This window comes from Hemitrygon akajei, chromosome 14, assembly GCF_048418815.1.
Source record: "Hemitrygon akajei chromosome 14, sHemAka1.3, whole genome shotgun sequence".
Classification (NCBI taxonomy): domain Eukaryota; kingdom Metazoa; phylum Chordata; class Chondrichthyes; order Myliobatiformes; family Dasyatidae; genus Hemitrygon; species Hemitrygon akajei.
Window position 1 is genome coordinate 21,067,477 of NC_133137.1, and position 22,962 is coordinate 21,090,438.

General features: G+C 42.3%; 1 protein-coding gene across 1 annotated transcript in view; it reads left to right on the top strand.

The window, feature by feature from the left end:
* Nucleotides 1-3,446: 3,446 nt before the first annotated feature.
* The window catches only part of ift81 (intraflagellar transport 81 homolog), a 71,737-nt gene continuing 52,221 nt past the window's right edge, over nucleotides 3,447-22,962 (top strand). The window contains exons 1-8 of the mRNA XM_073065617.1: nucleotides 3,447-3,539; nucleotides 5,464-5,618; nucleotides 5,917-6,020; nucleotides 12,599-12,779; nucleotides 13,030-13,119; nucleotides 17,498-17,563; nucleotides 17,885-17,995; nucleotides 20,835-20,919. Of these exons, the coding sequence (XP_072921718.1) occupies nucleotides 5,475-5,618; nucleotides 5,917-6,020; nucleotides 12,599-12,779; nucleotides 13,030-13,119; nucleotides 17,498-17,563; nucleotides 17,885-17,995; nucleotides 20,835-20,919 (781 nt within the window). The 5' untranslated portion in view covers nucleotides 3,447-3,539; nucleotides 5,464-5,474. The remainder of the gene's footprint in view (nucleotides 3,540-5,463; nucleotides 5,619-5,916; nucleotides 6,021-12,598; nucleotides 12,780-13,029; nucleotides 13,120-17,497; nucleotides 17,564-17,884; nucleotides 17,996-20,834; nucleotides 20,920-22,962) is intronic.

Below are 22,962 nucleotides of genomic sequence, written 5' to 3' on the forward strand. Positions count from 1 at the left end.
AGAACAGACATCAATGGTCAAGTAATAGAGGAGCTGCCAGATGAGAAGTATTTAGTGTGCCTAAATGATGGCAGGAATACTAGAAATGATGTTAATACAGGTAAAGAATCTGTGCTTGATCTTACATTAGTATCAAACTCTATTGCATCAGTATGTGAGTGGTTAGTGTACCAAGAAGGAACTCTCGTTGGTCACAGAGAATACAGGTGGGAAATGGATCCTTGAGAAAGCCAATTGGGAGAAGTTTCTGGAAAAAAGTGATAGATATCTAAGTCAGGTCAGTGATGAGATGGACATAGAAACACTTGACAGCATATTAAAACAAGGTATAACATCAGCTGCATTAGAATCCATTCCTAAAAGTAAAGGAGGAACAAAGAAGAGAGTAATGCCATGGTGGGATGATAATTGTAAGGAAGCAGTGAGAAATAGAAATAAGGCTTTTAAATTGGTTAAAATAACTCATAACTTCCAACATATGATTCAGTGCAAACAAGCTCAGGCAGTAGTAAGGAGGACAATAAGACATGCTAAAAGGACGCACTGGAAAAAGAATTGTGATTCAATCCGAAACACAACCCAAGTAGGAGAGGTGTGGGGGGTGATAAAAAGGATGGGAGGGGACAGGAGAGAGTGGACGTACCCAGTTCTGGTGGATGGAAATGTGATTGCAGTAATAAATAAGGAAAAGGCAGAGTTGTTGGCAAGTACTTTTGTTATGGTACATAGTTCTGATAATTTGTCTGAGAAGGGAAGAAGAGGTAGAGAGAGAACAAAAGCTGAAAATATGGAGGCTTTATGTAGGAAAACTAACCTTGATGGTGTGCAAGATGTCCCTTTCAGCATGGGAGAATTAAGAAAGGCACTAGATAGAACAGGAAAGACTGCACCAGGTAAAGATGAAATATGCTATAGTATGATAAAACACCTGAGTGAAGGAAGTCTGAAGAAACTACTGCTTCTGTATAACAAAGTCTGGGATGAAGGGAGAATACCAGGGAGCTGGAAAGAGGCCATAATTATTCCAATAAGGAAACCTGGAAAAGATACCAGCAGGCCAGGAAATTACAGGCCAATTGCCTTGATGTCTCATATATGTAAACTTATGGAATGTATGATAAATGAGGTTAGTGTACTTTCTGGAAAGTAGAGGTATAGTGGCTACATATCAAAGCGGGTTCAGGAAAGGAAGGAATATTATGGATCCAGTGGTGTGTCTAGAGGATGAAATAAGAAAAGCACAAGTAAATAAAGAGACAGTGGTTGCAGTTTTTTTTGATGTTGAGAAAGCTTATGATATGTTATGGAAGGAGGGGCTCCTAATCAAGCTGCAGTTAATGGGAATCGGGGGGGCAATGTTCAATTGGGTCAAGGACTTTTTAAATGGGAGAACTATTCAGGTGAAGATAGGATCAGGGTTATGAAGCCAGTATGTTGTAGAAAACGGGACGCCTCAGGGGAGTGTAGTGAGTCCAACTTTATTCTCCATTTTGATAAATGATATATTCGTAAATATACCAACGGAAGTGGGGAGGTCATTGTTTGCAGATGACGGGGCTTTGTGGAAAAGAGGAAGAAATATTGAACATATAGTTATGAAAATGCAAGGTGGAATTAATCAAGTTGAAGAGTGGGGGACGAAGTGGGGTGTTAAATTTTCAGTGGAGAAGACAAAAACCATGTTCTTTACAAGGAAAAAGCTCAGGGGACTTAATCTGACTCTGTATGGAAGTAACCTGGAGAGAGTTGAAAGTTTTCGGTTTTTGGGAGTGCACTTTGACTTGAGATTAACATGGAGAGAACATGTTAGATAAGTAGTTGCTAAATGTAAAAATGTGATAAATGTCATGAGGTGTCTTGCTGGTTTGGAATGGGGTGCTGGTTTTGCATCACTGAAGTATATTGATGTAGCATTAGTAAGATCAAGATTAGATTGTGGAAGTATTGTATACGGGTCAGCAGCAAAATCTGTGTTAGCGGAACTGGATATTGTGCAAGCTCGGGCTCTAAGGGTGTGCTTGGGAGCGGTTAGAATTTCCCCAGTGTGTGCACTCCAAGTTGAAGCAAATGAAATACCATTGGGGCTGCGACATAAACAGCTGGAGGCCAATTACTGGATTAATTTAATGGGGCATGGTGCTAGCCATCCTACAAAAAGGGTGTTGGAGACATGCTGGGAGAAGGAAAGGACACAAAAAGAAAGTTTTGGCTGGACAGGAGAGCAAACAGCAAAAGATATGGGTGTATATGATAAAGAGTTTTGTCCAAGTGTGGTGTGGCCTGTCAGACCTTTCTGGGTATTAGAAAATCCCTCTGTAGATTTGGAATTGCTTAAGATTAAATGCAGTAATAAAACAGCTGATATACTCAGTGAATATTATAGGTATAGGTTATGTAAAGATAAAAGATGTACAGATTTTTACGGATGAATCAAAGGATCCAGAAACGGGTGTAACAGGGTCTGCAATTGTTGTGCCAAGTTATCAAGTGGAAATTAGCAAGAGAACATCGGATTGCTTGAGTGTTTATGCAATTGAAATGTTTGCCATATTGTTAGCACTAGAATGGAGTAAGCAGGTTGATTGTAGTAATTTTGTGATATGTAGCGATTCTGTATTGGCCCTTGCAAACATTAAGGTGGGTACAGCTAGAGGATGCCAGGATCTGCTTTATGAAATCCTGTTTACAAATTCAAGACCGGCTAGACAAGGCAAAAATATCACATTCATGTGGGTTCCAGCACATTCGGGTATTATGGGAAATGAGACAGCAGATAAGCTGGCAAAAGCAGCAGTCAAAAAAGGATCTGTAGAGGTCAATATTAAACTATCAAAATCAGAGGGGAAGAGCATAGTGTGGAGAAGGATAAATCAACAGTGGCAGCAGCATTGGGATAGAGCAATAAAAGGAAGACATTTACATTCAATTCAGAACAGAGTAGATATGGGAAGGAGTAGGGGAGTAAAGCGGAAGGAGCAAGTAATTATAAGTAGACTGAGAATTGGGCACAGCAACCTTAATGGTACTCTGGCCATCATAAATAAACATCCGACAGGTTTTTGCGATCTATGTCAGGAGACTGAAACAGTAGAGCATATCCTGATTTCATGCAGGAAATTTGCACAGGAAAGACAACAAATGCTACAACAATTACGCAAAATAGGACTGGTAGAGAACAGTGTTAAAGGTTTATTGGAATGTGGGGAGAGTGATCAGGGGAGGAAATACGAGGAAATCTGCAGATGCTGGAAATTCAAACAACAAGGGGAGGAAATGGTTGTTTAGCTTTTTAAGGGCGACGGGACTGGAAAGATAGTCAAGTGAATGGACAGTAAATCCTGAAGATGGCAGTAATGCAACAGTGTGGATGCCAACTGCCGTAAAAACTCAAGGAAGAAGAAGACATCAGCCTGAGCTTCTTCCGTTGCCTAGTTACACCTCCTTCCGCTTGTTGTAAAGTTACTTCCGGTTAACAACTCACGGTTTCCAAGCGGCTCCGTTTCAAAGAGTTTTTGGTTGTCGTGTCGAAAGATTTGCGTGTAAGTTGCCTCTCACATTTCTTTATCTAATCTAATAGCCTTTTGGTTATATTAAAACGATGCTGTTAACGCGTTTAGTAACGGAGGCCTGAAGTACCCAATAAAGCATCTGGTTGTGTTTATATTTAATGCGCATCGTAAAGGAGCGGCAGATATGGTTGTCCTGTCAAGATCTTGCAATTCTAAAGATGATCCTCAAACTCTCTGTTCTTTTGACCCGCCCGCCTTTTCAGTCAAGATTGTTAGGACCCCTGGTATTTCGCCGAAGTCCGACGTTGGCCTGCACCATAAATTTGAAATTCTTAAACATTCCTTGTCGAAGTAAAACAATTATGTGAGCTCGCAAATGGCAACAGCCATTGTCGTTAATTGATGCTAAAATATTATTTATTTAATCCGAGTCACAGTCTGATACAGTTAAGGACGATTTTCTGTCTACATTAATGTGCTCCCTCCAATATCAGAAGCTCTTTTTCCTTGCAACAATAGCCTAAAATTTTAAGCTATATTTATTTTGTTTAAAACCCCTAGAGTTTCAATCCGTGTGAGATTAATTAACTATATGAAAAATAATGACTTTAAGTAAGTACAGACGTGATTAAGATGTAAGAAGGAGGGCTGAAGTCTCAGGAACGTGTATTATATGGAACTAGATTATAGCTGCCTGGTAGACCATGAATTTTGTGTCAGGTTTGCGGTCTTATTTTCAAACACTCCTTTTATTTAGTGGGTCAAAGGCTGTGCCGGTGTACTGAAGGAAATGGTGAATTTCTTTCGATGACTTTCTTTGCTGAACTGGTATCTCAAGGCTGAGGGTGAACTGGAATGCTTTGCCTTCTTACTTTTCAATTCTGCCTGAATTTAATCTTCACCTGCTGGATTTCATCCCTGGACTACCAAGTGGGTTTTTGTGACAAAGTATAAAGTTCAAAGTAAATTTATTATCAGAATCAGATTTAATATCGCCACCATATGTCATGAAATTAACTTTATTGCAGCAGTACAATGAAATACATAAGTAAATATAGAGGAAATAAACTGAGTTACATTAGGTATATGTATGTCTATTAAATAGTTGTTAAAATAATTAGTGCAGAAGTACTTGTATGTCACCATATACAACCCAGAGGTTCACCTTCTTGCTGACAATCACAGTAAATACAAGAAACACAGTAGAATCAATAAAAGGCTGTACCCATCAGGACAAATAACCAATGTGAAAACAGACTGTAAATACAAAAGAAAATAAAAATATAATTAATAAGTAAGCAATAAATATCAAGAACATGAGACGAAGACTAAGAGTTCTTGAAACTGAGTCCATAGGTTGAGGGAACAGTTCAGTGACAGGGCGGGTGAAGTGGAGTGAAGTTATCCCTTCTGGTTCAAGAGCCTGGTGGTTGAGGAGTAATAGCTGATTCTGAACCCGGTGGTGCTGGTTCTGAGGGACCTGTACCTTCTTCCTGATGGCAGCAGAGGGAAGAGAGGGCATGGCCTGGATGGTGGATGCTGCTTTCCTGTGGCAGTGGTCCTTGTAGATGTGTTCAATGGTTGGGTGGGGGGGGGGGGGGGGAGCTTTACCCATAATGTTCTGAGTCATATCGACTACTATTTGCTGACTTAATTGGATAGTTTTATGTGCATCATCACTAGTGACGCAATTTTTAAAACATTTCAGGCAACCTCTGTGCAAAGGGGGACGTGATAGAGACAGAATTAATGGTTAATTTTCCCCCCGTAAAATATTGCTGTGCTATATTTCAACATTTGAACTGTTTCTACAAATAAATAGTTTTCTGATGCAAATGAAATCTCTTTCTTGCATCTTTGTAGTTTGTCATATTCTAGACAGTTTGCAAAAAGCCAATTTGATACCAAAAAGGGTTGAATCATGTATGAATTAAATACTTCTGTTTTCTTTCAGGACAAACTAAAATGAGCGAACAGATCAAGTTCATTGTAGAGCAGCTCAATAAAGAGCCCTTCAAGAAGAATTTTAACCTTATCACCTTTGATTCCTTGGAGCCACTGCAATTGTTGCAGGTTCTCAATGAAGTTCTGGCTGAGATTGATCCAAAAGTATGTATATATGTATAATGCAGCTGCTGTAATTTTAACAAGTATGTTGAAATGTTCACGAGAACAAAAGTGCCAAAGGATTAACATAATATATACAGAGGCGTGTTATTGATAATGTTACTGTGCTGGAAACCTTTCATACTCTTTTGCGTTTTCCTGCACTTATTGTTGCTTTGTGCTGTTACACCCGGAACCTGTGTGAACAACCTGTGGTTTCCATAAGGTTTCTGTAATTTAAACATATCCTGGAAATATAATACTTAATATCAAATAACAACGTTTTTGTCTTTTCTGCCAGCATAATATTGACATACGCGAGGAAGCTCCAGATCAAACAGCAAAGCGGATGTTTAGTCTTCTGGGCATTCTGAAATACAAGCCTCCTGGAAATCTTTCTGATATGTATGTAGCAATATACTGCATTGTTGAGAATAATACTTATTTCATCATTTTTCTCTGTAGCTTTCTCATTTTAGTGTTCCCTTTTCTTAATTGGTGAAATTGGACAAACTATGTATTTTTATTTTTCTCTCCTATATATGTCCTGTTTTCTGTTGTGCATTCACTGTCAATTCACAAGGTGATCTTCTGTCTGTGTTGTCAGCATTTAGAATATATACCATTATGGAAAAAAGGAAAACTACCGGTAAGTCAGCAGTCTGGTTAAAAGAAATACTTTGTTTTTATCAGATCTCAATTTTGGATCTCTTTTTTACTGTAAGCTATTTTATTTACTAAGTGTTATGTGCCAGTTCTCTACCAAGAATCTGGACAGATACTTTGTACTGACTATTTGATTTGTATTCAGCAGTTTCCCTTATTATTTTATTAGTACTTATTTCTTTGTCTATTTTTGGAGAAGCACAAAATAGTGATTTTCTTTTTGACATTGATTGGGCTGTTTCCACAAACAGCCCAGTGGAAAGAAATTAGGAGGAGGGTGTCAATGTCAGCCCAATAAGTTAATTGAAATGGCCACATGGCCACAATTTTGCAGTGTATTCTGGCGGTGTGAGAGTAACTGCAGATTTCATCCTATAATCTGCCTGTGATTCCTCTGGACTGTAGAGGACATTTGTTGTATAGGATAACAAAGCCTGTATGGTATAACTTTAATGAGAATTTTTGAAAAATACTTCAATTCTTGTTACCATGTAACACAAAATGTTGGAGGAATGCTGCCGGTCAGGCAGCATCTATAGAGAAGTATAAAGAATGTCCCGATAAAGGGTCTCAGTCTGAAGTGTGGGCTTTTTATTCCTTTCCTGAGATGTTGCCTGATCTGCTGAGTTCCTCCTGCATCTGCAGGATCTCTGGTCTTGTTACTATGTTCTACTTCTGTTCAATATTTAAAACAAAGTTTTTTTTTAAATACTCTGCTTTATTTCATAATTTCAGTATACTTTGAAAATGTATCTGCAGCATTTTATTAGCAATATTGAAGTGAAATATCCAAAGTTTTCAAATCAAATTCAAGTTTAGTTATCATTCAACCATAAATGAATACAGCCAAATGAAACAGTGTGCAAAACACACACAGCGCATAAATCAAAATAGCGAGCAAATAAAAACGTAGTCATGTGGCGACCCACTTCCCAGCGCACTCGAACCGGCTCACACAGTGGCGCGCGCCGGCATTGAGACTGGTCCCAAAGAGGGTGCCAAGCCTCCTTCACCAGCGAGGGGAAAAGCCCGCGCAGGACGGGACTGTGAATATGTGCCCCCTACAGCATTCCCGCCTGGGGAGGGCGGGAACAGGAAGGCTTTAAAGCGAGGCCGCGAAGTTTGAATAAACCTCTTTTGCAACTGCAGCTCACCGACTGCGTGTCATTATTTCAGTTCTGCTTGTAGCACACTGCTACAATTGGTGACCCCGACAGCCCAAACGATATTTCGGCCGAAGATGAACGACGCCACATCTGTTCATGCAGTTTCGTTAAAACTGCCAAGCTTCTGGATGCTGCGACCTCACCTATGGTTCCAGCAAGCAGAAGCCCAATTCCACATTCGGTAGATAACCGCGGATTCCACACTTTACTACTACGTGGTGAGCACCCTCGACCAGGAGACAGCTGCCCAGGTTGAGGAGTTCATACAATCGCCCCCAGCGGACGGCAAATACACAGAATTCAAAGCCTTGCTCATAAGGACTTTCGGACTCTCACGGCGCGAGCGAGCTGCCCGCTTACTGCACCTGGATGGTTTGGGGGACAGGCCACCATCGGCTTTGATGAACGAGATGCTGTCCCTGGCCGGAGGACACAAGCCCTACCTCATGTTTGAGCAGGCGTTCCTTGAGCAGCTGCCCGAGGACATACACCTGCTGCTGTCTGACGTGGATTTCAGTGACCCCCAGAAGATGGTGGCCCGGGCAGATGTGCTGTGGAAAGCCAAGAAGGAGAGTGGGGCGTCCATCGCACAGATCACCAGGCCATGCTCTCGGCAGCAGACCACACCAGGCCCGGCTGCAGAGCCCGCTAACCCCAGAGGCAGGGGTGAGGAGATCAACGAACAATGGTGCTTCTACCACCAGCGGTGGGGTGCAGAAGCCCGCCCTGCAAGTTCCCGGGAAACGCCAGGGCCAGCCTCCGCTGATGGCTACGATGGCTGGCCATCGGAATAGCCTCCTGTATGTCTGGGACAAGCAGTCAGGACACCACTTTTTGGTCGACACCGGAGCCAAGATCAGCGTCTTACCTCCGACGAGTTACAACACCCGCAACAGAGAACCAGGTCCCACCCTGAGGGCCGCAAACGGCAGCACAGTAAGGACCTACGGCACATGTACGGTGCAGCTACAGTTCGGCTCCAGCCGGTTCACGTGGGACTTCACACTGGCCGCCGTAGCCCAACCACTCCCGGGAGCAAATTTTTTGCGAGCTCACAGCCTACTGGTCGACCTGCCAAGGAAGAGACTGGTCCACGCCAAGACCTTTCAAACGTTCTCCCTGGGTGAAGCCCAGTTGCCGGCCCCACACCTAGACCCCATCACGCTGACTGACAATGACTTCACCAGAGTCCTGGCAGATTTTCCATCAGTTCTGGCACCGCAGTTCACGGCAGCCATGCCCAGACACGACGTACAGCACCACATCCCGACACAAGGACCACCCCTCCACGCCCGTGCTCGAAGGCTTCCCCCGGACAAGCTCCGACTGGCGAAGGAGGACTTCAAGAGGATGGAGGAATTGGGGATCATACGACGGTCCGACAGCCCATGGGCCTCCCCCACTGCACATGGTGCCCAAAGCAACAGGGGGCTGGAGACCATGCGGCGACTACCGCAGGCTGAACGAGGCTACAACACCTGATCGCTACCCTGTGCCGCACATTCAGGACTTTGCAGCAAACCTGCACGGCGCACGGATCTTCTCCAAGGTAGACCTCGTCCGGGGATACCATCAAATCCCGATGCATCCGGACGACATCCCCAAAAGGGCACTCATCACCCCGTTCGGCCTTTTCAAATTCCTCCGCATGCCGTTCAGCCTAAAGAATGCCGCACAGACTTTTCAGCGATTAATGGATGCGGTGGGAAGCGACCTGGACTTCACTTTCATCTATTTGGACGACATCCTCATAGCCAGCAGTAGTCGTCAGGAGCATCTGTCCCACCTCCGTCAACTCTACGCCCGACTGAGTGAACATGGCCTAACAATCAACCCGGCCAAATGCCAGTTCGGGCTCGACACCATCGACTTCCTGGGCCACAGGATTATTAAAGACGGGGCAACCCCTCTGCCCGCCAAGGTAGACCCGGTCCGCCATTTCCCCTGACCCAACACAATCAGAGGCCTTCAGGAATTTGTGGGTATGGTGAATTTCTACCACCGCTTCCTCCCTTCAGTAGCCTGAATCATGCGCCCTGATGTCAGGTAAGGGCAAGGACACTACCTGGGATGAGGAGCCTGCCGCCGCTTTCATTAAAACCAAAGAAGCCTTGGCAAACACCACGATGCTAGTGCACCCCAGAACGGACGTCCCTACCGCCCTCACAGTGGACGCATCTAACACGGCAGTCGGTGGAGTGCTGGAACAACTCATCGAGGGTCGCTGGCAACCCCTGGCGTTTTTCAGCAAACACCTACGACCACCCGAGCTCAAATACAGTGCTTTTGACCGGGAACTGTTGGCGCTATACCTGGCAATCCGGCATTTCAGGTACTTCTTAGAAGGTAGGCCCTTCACCGTGTTCACGGACCACAAACCTCTTACCTTTGCGTTCACGAAAGCATCCGACCCCTGGTCGTCCCGCCAGCAGCGACATCTGTCCTACATTTCCGAATACATGACAGATGTCTGGCATGTCTCGGGAAAGGACAATGTCGTGGCGGACGCCCTCTCCCGCCCTAACATCCAAGCCCTGTCCCAGGGGGTAGACTATGAAGCGCTGGCGGAGGCGCAGCAGGCAGACGAGGAGATCCCTAGTTACAGGACTGCAGTCTCCGGTTTGCAGCTCCAGGACCTCCCCATAGGCCCAGGTGAGAGGACCCTACTCTGTGACGTCACCACCGGCCAACCCTGCCCCGTCGTTCCGGCAGCCTGGCGGCGGCGCATTTTCAACTCCATTCACAACTTAGCGCACCCCTCCATCAGGACAGCCGTCCGGATGTTAGCCAACAGGTTCGTTTGGCACGGACTCCGCAAGGTCAGTGAATGGGCCAAAACGTGGATGCACTGCCAAACAACCAAGGTGCAACGGCACACAAAAGCTCTGCTGCAGCAGTTCCAACCCATCCGCTGGCGTTTCGACCACATTCATGTGGATATCGTGGGCCCCCTGCCAGTGTCGCGAGGAGCGCGGCACCTCCTCACTATCGTGGACCGGTTCACAAGATGGCCAGAGGCGGTCCCGCTCACCGACACCACCTCCGAATCCTGCGCCCGAGCACTGATTGCAACCTGGGTATCTTGCTTTGGTGTACCGGCCCACATTACCTCCGACAGAGGCGCCCAGTTCACCTCCAGCCTGTGGTCAGCTATGGCCAGCCTTTTGGGGACACAGCTGCACCACACAACTGCCTACCACCCACAGTCAAACGGACTAGTGGAGCGTTTCCACCGTCACCTGAAGTCGGCTCTCATGGCCCGCCTCAAAGGGCCTAACTGGGTGGACAAGCTTCCCTGGGTCCTGCTCGGAATCCGCACGGCGCCCAAAGAGGATCTGCACACCTCGTCAGCTGAGTTGGTGTATAGCACACCCCTGGTCGTCCCAGGAGAGTTCATACCGGCCCCAAGGGGGCAAGAGGCAGAACCCACAGCAGTCCTGGGCAGACTACGCGAGAGGCTCGCTAACCTGGCCCCCATACCCACTTCACAGCATGGGCAGAACCCGACCTGCGTACCCAAAGACCTGCAAAACTGTAAGTTTGTTTTTGTACGATGGGGCGGACATCGGGCACCGCTACAGCAGCCCTACGAGGGGCCGTTTACGGTGATCAGAAACAGCAGGCCAACATTCGTGCTGGACATTGGGGGGAAAGAGGAGGTTTTCACAGTGGACCGACTCAAACCGGCCCATGTGGACTTGGCGCAGCCGGTCGAGATTCAGGCACCGCGGCACAGAGGCAGACCTCCCAAACAGAGTCCGACCCAGACTGAGGACATTGGGGGGTGTATCGCCGGTTCTGGGGTGGGGGTTATGTGACAACCCACTTCCCAGCGCACTCGAACCAGCTCACAAAGTGGTGCGCGCTGGCATTGAGGCCGGTCCCAAAGAGGGTGCCAAGCCTGCTTCACCAGCAAGGGGAAAAGCCTGCGCGCGGGACGGGACTGTGAATACACGCCTCCTACAGCATTCCCGCCCGGGGAGGCGGGGAACAGGAAAGCTTTAAAGCGAGGCCGTGAAGTTTGAATAAACCTCTTTTGCAACTGCAGCTCACCGACTACATGTCGTTATTTCAGCGCTGCGTGTAGCACACCGCTACAGTCACTCAATAAAACATATATATAGCTCAAGTTCCTGAGTGGCATGTCCTGTAGATCTCAGCAGTTCATAGCCACTGCAATCCAGTCAGTCATTCCACAGATCGATCACTGGAGGGCAGCACTGACGGGAGAGTCCAGCCCCAACCGAGCGTGGCATGCCACGCTACACCGCCTCCGGTGTCTCCTCTCCTGGACAGCAGCAGTAGGCAAGCCTGTGGCTTGAGGTCTAGCCTTTGGTACAACCGAGGCTACGCAGTTTCCCCACCACCTGTCGTGCCACCAGACGGGGTAACATGCCTGTGGTATATTACATTATCACTGTGCAACAGGCTCCTGCGATTATAAGAGAAACCTCCAAGACAATCATCCATGTTTACACTGCATGCCATCCTCGTACACCAACTCTGATGCCTTCAGCACCTTCCTGTAGCAGGCAGCAACAAGCTCTGCACCCCGTCCAGCCCCTCCGATCAATGAGTCTCTCACTGATAGGGTGGACCTGTAGTACCCAAAGTTTTTGGAATCCAGTATGGTCTTGTGATTATAAAAAAAGGCATTTAATAAAGAAGAAAACACCTTTGGTTTGCCCCTGAGGGGCCACTGCATCTGGACACACTGCCATCTTACTGGAAGTTTTGGGTTGAGATTCTGCATCACAACTCAGTCTCGTAATTTATGCAGGGTCTCAGCATGAAATGTTAGACCATCTTTATCTCTGCAGATGCTATTTGACCAGCTTGAGTTCTTCCAACAGTGCACTGTTACAACATCTATAGGCTTTTATGTATTCTTGAAGTGAAATACTACTTGATTCTCCAAATACGAGCAAATGCTAATATAGAAAAATATTCAGATCATTATTCACAAATAAAGGAGTGCAAAAACTATCATAAAGACAACTTGTAATTTTGAGTTGGGTTATTTGCTCCCTAGGCACCTAAGTATATCTTGCAAGATAAAATCACTAAGAACATTGTGGTGGGGTTGGATGGTTTACTTCCGAGGGCAGTTGATTGAAATATCTGATCAGGTGATTGTGCTCATTCCTCTAGAAATGCCTTTCGACCGGGTCTGGTGACTGGAAGTAAGCCTATAATACATCCCATTTTACATTGGCTTCTACAACGAACAAGTGAGCTTAAGAAACGAGCGTATCTGGCACGCTTCCTCGTCAAGGTGGAAATCCCTGCCGACTTTCTGCAGGATGATGTAGTGGCAGACACTTATCGCCAGGTTTTGTAGTTATACGTATAATTCAAATTATGGGTTGTTATTATAACATGGCATGGATGTTTACTTCCATTTATTCTTCAGTCACTCTGATCTGTATTTTGCTCTGAACATTATTCATATAAAATATATGGTTAACATTTAGCTTTTAATTTATTAAAAGTACTAAATGTATAAAACAATCTAGTTTTGTTTATAGAATATTGCAGTTGGCAGAAATGTGTTTAAAAATCATTCTGGTTTATGTTTACAGTATGAGGAATTAGTAGAAGGGTTCAAAACCTTGCATAAGGAATGTGAACAACTGAAGAACTCTGGTTTTTCAACTGCAGAAATAAGAAGGGTAAGTAATAAATTACAGCTAACATACAAGTTTAGTCAAAAGAATTTTTGGTAATCTACCAAAACATGCAAGGGTTTTAAACATGACTGAAAAAGAACTTGTAACATAAATCAGCTGATTCTTATTTAGAAAGAAAAATCAAAATAGTTTTGCTTTAATCTTTTCTTAACTAAGCTACTTTTGAAAGTATGATTGTTGTAATTACCTGTCTGGCTTTCTGTTATGATATCAAGGTCCCACCTCATCGTGCACCTTTGCTACCTTCTGGACTAACTATTGCATTCGATAGCATCAGATAATCTCAAGCAAAAGAAAATCTGCAGATGCTAGACATCTGAACAACACATACAAAATGCTGGAGGAACTCAGCAGGCCAGGCAGAATCTATAGAAAATTGCACAGTCAACATTTCGGGCTGAGACCCTTCATTAGGACTGGAGAAAAGAGGATGAGGAGTCAGAGTTAGAAGGTTGAGAGAGGGGAAGAAGAAACACAAGGTGATAGGTGAAATCAGGAGCAGGGAAGGGGTGAAGTAGAGAGCTGGGAAGTTGATTGGTGAAAGGGATACAGGGCTGGAGAAGAGAGAATGAGATAGGAGAGGACAGAAGTCCATGAATGAAAGAAATGGGGGAGGAGCACCAGAGGGAGGTGATGGGCAGGTAGGGAAACAAGGTGAAAGAGGGAAAAGGAAATGGTGAAGGGGGTGCAGTACTGTCAGTTCAAGAAATTGATATTCATGCCATTAGGTTGGAGGCTACACAGACAGAATATAAAGTGTTGGTCCTCCAACCTGAGTGTGGCCTCATCACGACAGTAGAGGAGGCCATGGACTGCATGTCAGAATGGGAACGGGAAGTGGAATTAAAATGAGTGGCCATTGGGAGATCCAGTTTTTTCTGGCAGACAGAGCTTAGGTGTTTGGTGAAGTGGTCTCCTAATCTGCATTGGGTCTCACCGATATACAGGAGGCCGCACTGGGAGCATCGGATACAGTAAATAACCACAACAGACTCACATGTGAAGTGTAGCCTCACCTGGAAGGACTGTTCAGGGCCCTGAGTGGTAGTGAGGGAGGAGGAGTAGCACTTGTTCTGCTTACAAGGATAAGTGCCAAGAAGGAGAAAGGGAGGGATGAATGGACAAGGCTTCTCCGGCCCTGTATCTCTTTCACCAACCAACTTCCGAGTTCTTCACTTTACCCCTCCTTCCCTCCTGGTTTCACCTATCACCTTGTGTTTCTTTTTCACTTGCCCCCACCTTCTAACTCTGAATCCTCATCTTTTTCTCCAGTCCTGATGAAGGGTCCTGAAGCGTTGACTATACTCTTTTCCATAGTTGCTGCCTGCCTACTGAGATCCTGCAACATTTTGTGTGTGTTACTTCAGATAATCTGAACTGGCCTCCGTCTGTAATATTTCACAACTGTCACATTCCTTCCTTTGTGTTCTTACTCTTCCTGGCCTTATTTCCTAGTTTCTATATCCCCTTATTCAGATTTTCTCCCTCCATTTCCCATATTGCTTTTTTGACCAGGCAATCTCATTTACATCCTATCTCCATGGCAACCCTTGCCTCTCAGTCTCAGAATTCCTGTTATTCTTGCATCACTCCTCACCCACTCTACAACTAAAACTGTTTTCTATTTTTGCTCTTTTCCATTTCTGGCAATGGTCTTTGATCTGAAGCATTAATTTATTTTTTCTTTGTGGGGAAGCTGCCTAATCTGCTGAGTGCTTACAGTATTTTTTATTATTGAGAATTCCATGTTGGTTTGACAATTCCTCCTGATGGAGGGTATAACATTTAATCTGGGTGAGCTGTGAGCTTGGTTTGGTAAATACTATTGCCTATGTATAAGAAAGTTAAACCTTTTAGATCAACTGTGGGATTTAATTTAAAAAATTGCCCTTAAACTATTTCTGAGCAAAAAAAATTTTAATAGTCTGACTAATGAAGAAAGGCATTTGTCCCACTTTAACTTCTGTATAGAGAAGCATCTTAAATCTTGATATATTTATCCCCGAGATATTTCTAAGGAATTTCATCTTGCATTTTTCCCTCAACTAGTCCAGGTTAAAAAAATAAACAATTCATTCCACTCATTGCTATTTGTCAGATTTGACTGAGCTTATTTTCTACATAATAAAAATGACTGCAATTTAAAGTAACTTTCTGCACATTGAGGTGCCTCGGGTGACTTGGTGTGGTGGTATTATGAATATAGTTTTTTTAAACTGCCTGAAATAGTGACTTAACTTTGCTTGCAATTGCTTCCTAGAGATACTGTTGTGAAGTATTTGTTTCAATATATTTTAGTTTATTTCCCACAAATTAAGTAATTTTCCCAGAATCTTCCAGCCCATGAATAGCTCCCAGTTCAAGAAGTGGGAAGTCAACTTCTTCTTGAACCTTTGCCTGAATGCACAAGAATTGAAATTCCTCCATGCTCATTTTTTTTTAGTGCACCACACCAGTAAGATTTATTTTATCAAATTCTTCAACTTTTAAGTTTGTTCATCTTCAAAGATATTTTGATAACATTTTAATGTGGAGTTAACATTACTATTCCTGTATTCTTTTTTATTGGTAACAAAAGTCCCCTCAGAATTTTATATTTCAAGATCATCGTATTGTTGCCTTGCTTGTATTGCTGGAAGCCATTAAATATATTTAAGCCTGTTTTAGATAGGTACTTTGTGAAAATATGACCATCTGTCATTGTTATAAATATCTTAACTAGAGACGGGTGGCTCCCAATGTTCTACAACACTACCACCACCCAATTTTTTGGGGTCAAATATTCATTTCTACTTCCCCAATTTTCTAGCTTCCCAGTTGGAAGATATGCCCCTAACTAACAGATCTATGATGTTTAAATCCCATTCTGAACTTTGTCACTTCCATACCTTTTTCTCAGTTTTCAAACTTTTCATCACCTGTCCTGTTAGAGTCTAAAATGGCTTGAATTCCTTTATTGTTCTTATGAAGTATTTTTGATTTGCATTAAAAGCAGTATACGACAAATGTGTTGCTGGTTCCACTGATGCATAAATCAGACTGTTATTCAAAATACTGTATGCTCCAAGGGTTAGTTCCTTGCAGTAATGTGCATTGAGTTTCCGTTGATTTTATGTTAACATTTACTGCTGTTATTCTTCATATTTGGTGTGCTCAATAACTATATATCTAGTTTTTAACATTTGGTGTTTTGTAGGAATAGACAAACTTACTCTGATTTAGTTTATTCGGTATTTGTGTGTTGCGGTAGAGGAAAATTAGTAATAAAACTGAGGTACTTAACATTAAAAAATTGTGGAAGAATAGCTTCCACGATTTAATGTATATTTTTGTACAGATTGTAAAAAGGGCTGCCACTGAGACTCGCAGATTCTTGTACTTAATTTCTAAAGACTATTAACAAGGACAATTTTCTAAATAGAGAGAAAATTCAAAAATCTGAGATGCAAAAGGACTTGAGAGTCCTTGTGCAGGATTCCCTCAAGGTTAATTTGCAGGTCAAATCTGGTGAGGAAGGCAAATGTTAGCATTCATTTCAAGAGGAATAAAATATAAAAACAAGGATGTAATGTCGAGGCTTGATAAAACACTAGTGAAGCCTCACTTGGAATATTTTGAGCAGTTTTGGGTCCCTTATTTTAAGAAAGGAGGGGGTTCAAAAGAGGTTCATGAAATTGATTCCAGGATTAAATGGCTTGTTACATGAAGAGCATTTGATGGTCCTGAGCCTGTATTCACTGGAATTCAGAAGAATGAGGAGTGACCTAATTGAAACCTTTCAAATGTTGAAAGGCCTTAATAGAGTAGATGCGGAGAGGATGTTTCCTATGTTGGGAGAGTCCAGGCTCAGGGGACACAGCTTCAGAATAGAGCGGTATCCTTTTAGAGCAGAGATGAGAATGCATTCTTTTAGCCAGAGAGTCGTGAATCTATGGAATTCTTTACCACAGGCAGCTGTGGAGGCCAAGTCTTTAAGTATATTTAAGGCAGAAGTTGATAGATTCTTGATTGGTCAAAGCATAAAGTGATATGAGGAGAAGGCAGGAGTTTGGGGCTGAAAAATGGATCAGCATTATGAAATGGTGCAGCAAACTCAATGGGCCAAATGGCCTCATTCTTCTCCTATATCTTATGAATTAATTTTATGTAAGAGAAGTATGTTTTTCATATGAGAGAAATATGTTGTCAGTTATTTCTAAAGTGTCACCATGCAGAATATCATATTTAAATATTATTACTGAAAGATAGAAATTTCATCTGGCAATTAATGTGTTTAAGGTAGCCTCAACATATTTAAAATAATTTAAAAAAATAAATGCAACAAATAATGCATGATTAAATTTTTGTGTTGAATTGGCAGGATATAAATGCAATGGAGGAAGAGAAGGATCAACTCATTAAGCGGGTTGAACGTCTAAAGAAAAGGGTATGATCGTGTTATATTGCAAGGATATTATTTTTATCAGCCATACTTTGTCACATTGAGAAGTACAGATCTGGACTGAGGAAGCATGCTTAAGGAACAGATTGAATAACGCATTTGAGTAACGGAAACCTTGGAGCGTAATTAATCGCTGCAAGGAGTTGAGTACTTAATGAGTGCATGTTAATATAATTGGTGTGAATTCCATGCTGTCAGCTGCAGATGTTTATTAATAGGAGGAGAAAATAATCTGTGAAATCTGAGCTTGATCAGATTTTCTTAAGACGCTAATAGTGAAAAGCAATATTTACATGTTTTCACCAGGTTGACACTGTATCAAATCACCAGCGGATGTTGGAAATGGCAAGGCAGCTTCGTGTAGAGAAGGAACGGGAAGAATCTTTAATGCAGCAAAAACAGGAACAGAAAAATCAGGTGTGATAAATGCTTATAAATGACAATTGATGCAAATCAATGGAGAATTACCCTGAGTAGCTTCAGAATTCTGCTCACAAGAATTAGAATGACACTGTTGTATTAATTTGATCAGAAATTCATGAAAGAAAACTTCACTAATTTCCTAAATTTAATCCAAAAGGTTGTATACTTACTAACTGCACAAAATAGAATACTAAAATTATTGTACTCAATACCTGAAGTCAGTGGGCGGCATATTTTCCAAGTTTAATGAAATGTGTTACCAAGCCTGAAACTGTACTGAACTGTTGATCGCATATGCATCATTTCCAGACTCTACTTTATATAAGTAGGAGGAAATCTTTGATGTAGGCATTGACTGATAGAAGCATATTGTGTACTTGAGTCTGAAGACGCCAACTTAAAATGAGAAAGGATTATAACTGCACAAACTTGTGCCAATTATTATCCTGTCTCAGGATAAGTTGTGCTATGTTTTGGGACCAGGTGTAATTTTCATTATGAAGACAATGGCTCGGGTACTGCAGTGTCATTGCAGCGAAACTGCAGACGTTACATTGAATGTGGTACACTTCTGGAATATACATACCATATGTACTGTACCATTAAACCAGAAAACCAAGTGTATGATTTTCTGGTCCTTCACATGAGTTACAGTTATGAAGCCATGTCTATTATTATCTTAAGAAATAAGTTTTCTAAAAGTAACTTTGGGTCTTTATTAACTTTTTTTTGGGAGGGAAACAAGAACTGAAAGTGCTAAGTTGTGTTACTTGAGGACTAAGATAGTGCTAAACCGTGCTTACAGCTAGACAATTGCTCTGGCTTTCAAATTTTATGTATAACTCAGACATCCCACCTTACAAAAATGCATTTCAGGGAGGTAGTACCACCATCCCCGCCCCCCCTGCAACCCCATATTCCCCCCCCCCCCACCTGGTTGACCTCCAAGGGTGTATGTATACAGGACATTTGATTATGAAAGAACACAACGATTTATTTGATCATATATTGAAACTATTTACACACACACATGCGCACACATTCCTTGTTGTGTATTTTGTTGACAGTCTCAATACTAATAGCTAAATGCTGATGCAAATAGCTTTTCTATTTCTTTTGCAAACTTTCCTTGTACTGTGACGTGGCTTGCTTGGCAGTTTTGAGCATTTTGCCGGAAGTCTCAACCTCATAACAGTCTGTGTCAATGAATTTGTTAGTTTTGCAAGACATCAGATTCAGAAGTGTTTTATGAGACAGCTGACTTCTGAATTCTGTCTTAATGTGACACACCATGCTGAATGCCCTTTCTACATCACAATTAGAATTTGACAGCACCAAAAGCAGCTTCATCAACTGGCAGAGCTCTTTGAATCTCGACTGCCCTGTGCTCACAGATTTTACTTTGGACAGCCTCCCCCAGAACTCATCAACCAGCAAACTTTTGTAGTTTGGCACCAGTCCTTCAAGGTTGGTTGAGACATAATCCAGGACTTCCAAGTGGAGCTGTTCTCTTGCATCTGCCTTGATCACCTTTGGAAATCTCTCTGCCAAAGGCAGAATCTGCTCTGGATCCACCTCAAATTGGCTCTCTGTATTGACCACTGAGAGATTTTTCAAGATTTGGTCTGTCATTGGGAACTTCTCCAAGATTTTTTGAAAGCATCTGACATAGAATGCTCTGGCATCTTTGAAGAACTGATTTGTCTTGTAAGGGGGGGGATCTCTTGTGCTTCCTGGCTTAGCGACTGCCTCCTTGCCAGGTACCCAGTAAAAAGCTCTTCATCTGGGCGGTGAATTTCAGGGTTGCTCACATCGATCTCCTGAATGTTCTGTTCCCTCAATACATGAATGAATGAATGACACCTGTGAAACTCACTTCAACATGTCTTTTACAGCCATTTAACCCACCATGGGCAATAGAAAAGTCACTGTTGCAAACAGTGCAGTGGACAACACCGTCATTATTTTTGACCCCTATTAGGTAGGGGTACACTTTAGTGTAGTCTGGGGTGAAGTACATTTTATATTTTCTTTTTTTGGAACACTCTGCCATGGCGCTGCAGGACACTAAACTGAAATGATGGACAATGAGTGAGAGAGAGGTCAACTAAAACCCACCCACAGAGAAAACTGATAGGTCTACTTAGCACAAAGAGAGACCAATCAGGATGCTCTCTCTGTCACTCTCTCACTACATCTCTCTCCCCCTCTCCCCTCTCCCCTCTCCTCGCTCTCAAAAAAATCGATTTTCAGGACATTGTATATAATTTGCGGGCATCAGGGAGCCACTATCAATATGCGGGAGACTCCCGGAACTTCTGGGAGAGGTGGGATGTCTGATAACTTCTGTCCTATAAAATATTTAAAAATTCAGCAATTTAAAAAATTGATCTTTATGAATTAAACTGAAGTACGTAAAAATGGAGGGATTAATTTAATCTTTGTTTTGCCCTGTGTAATGTATCTGTTGTAAAATTTATGTCAGATATTTTTCACTGTCAGTCATTTTATTCTATTGTGATTTACCTTTAGTTTGGTTAATGACTCTGCTATTAGTGGACATGGTTCCTGACGAAAACTGATGCTGGCAAGTGGGAAATTTTATACCATGAAAATTGCCAGTTCTTTTTGAACAGCTTTAATTTGAAGTCAGTAGCAAGTGCCATAGTAACTTAATCTGGGCCAATATCTGTGAAACATGAAATTCTGTTGAGAGTTTAATCTTATGAGAGTAAATTTATGCTTAGCCTTGATCCATTTTAAATAAATATCCTTTTGTCATCTTTTGCCGTTTTATTATGCGGGATTTTATATTTTATATTTAATTTTGCAGTTATTCCATGCAGAGCAAAGACTACAGAGAGCACAACAGCAATTGAAGGACCTCCGGCAGGCCTCAGCAGATGCAAAGCCTGAAAGTAAGTGCAAAACTGAACAGTGCAATCTTACTAAATGTGTTCAAACCGAAATAACAGAGAAAAGAGCTCTGGACAAATGTGAAAAAATGATTACAAAATTGGATTGTTCATGAAGCTGCTCTGCCTTGTGGGAAGATATCCTTCTTGTGCAAATCCTTAGTTTTAAGAATAGTGTGTCTCTACTCCAATTCTGATGAGTGGATAATCCCTTTTGTGATTTTTTTAAAATGTGGGATGGTCATTGCACACTGGTTGTTGTGTGCTATTGATAAAGCAAAGGTTTTGCCCATTGGACAAAGAAAGCCTAAGTGATAGGAGACTTGGCTCAAAAGCACAGACAGTGATAGTTGTACATACAGTGGTGCTAGAAGGTTTGTGAAAGATGTAGAGTTTTCTCTATTTCTGCATAAGTATGACTTAAAATGTGATTAGATCTTCATGGAAGTCCTAAAACTAGATAAAGAGATCCAAATTAAATAAATAACACAGAAACATTATACTTTTAATTTATTTATTGAGAAAAGTGATCTAATGTTACGCGTATTTGTTGGGAAAAGTATGTGAACCTCAGAGGTAATGTTTTCTACAAAAGCTATCTGGATTCAGATATTCTAATCAATGAGATGATATTGGAGAAGTGAGTTGTAGAGGTGCCCTGCCTTATATATATATATATAAAAAGGACACACAAAGTCAGGTTACTGACAGAGCCTGCTCTTCGCAGGAAAGATCTGTTTATGTGCACCATGCCTTGATCAAAACAACTTTCAGAGAACCTTAGAAGAAGAATTGTAGGGATGCATGAAGGTGGAGAAGCCTACAAAAGTGCTTCTAAAAACCTGAGTGTTCATCAGTCCACAGTAAGAGAAGTGGTCTACAAATGGAGGAAACTCAGTACTGTTGCTACTCTACCTAGTAGTGGGCATCCGGCAAATATCACATGAAGAGCACAACGGGCAAAGCTGAAGGAGGTGAAAAAGAATGCAAGGTTGACAGCAAAAGACCTGTAGAAATCTTTAGAACTTGCTAAAGTCTCTGTTTGTGTGCCCACTGTAAGAAAAACACTGAGCAAGAATGGTGTTCATGGAAGGACACGTTTGGGGAAACCACTAATCTCCAAAATCAAGAAAGTTGCTGCACATCTCAAGTTTGCAAAAGACCACTTGGATGTTCTGCAATGCTACTGGGACAATGTTCTGTGGACAGATGAGACAGAAGTTTAACTTTTTGGCAGAAATGTACACTGCAGTGTTTGGAGGAAAAGGGCACTACACACCACACTGAAACCTCATCTCTACTGTGAAGCATGGTGAAAGGAGCATCATGCTTGGGGCTGCTTTGCTGCCTCAGGGCCTGGACAGTGTGCAATCATTGAAGGAACAATGAATTCAAAATTGTATCAAGACATTTTACAGGAGAACGTCGAGGTAGCATTCAGTCACCTGAAGCTTAATAGAAGTTGGATAATGCAACAAGACAATAATCCAAAAGACAAGAGTAAATCAACAACAGAATGGTTTAAAAAGAAGAAAATTCGTGTTTTGGAATAGCTGAGTCAAAGTCCTGACTGTAATCCAAGAGAAATATTGTGGAAGAACCTGAAGCAAGCAGTTCATGCAAGGAAGCCCGACAACAGTACAGAGTTGAAGCAAGCAGCTTTAGAAGGAGGAATAGCCTAAAATTCCTCCATGCCAATGTGCAGGGCTGATCAACAGTTACCAGAAACATTTGGTCGAAGTTATTGCTGTACAAGGGGGTCATACTAGTTACTGAAAGCAAAGATTCAAATACTTTCCCCAACAAATAAAAGTAATATTGGATCATTTTTCTCAAATAAATAAATGAACAAGTGTAATTTTTTGTGCTATTTATGTAAATTGGGTTCTCTTTATCTAGTTTTAGGACTTGCATGAAGATCTGATCACATTTTAGGTCATATTTATGCAGAAATAGAGAAAATTCTGCCCGGTTCACAAACCTTCTAGCATCATTGTATGTATGTGTACATATACAACAAGCGTACTGTTTATACCTTTATACGTA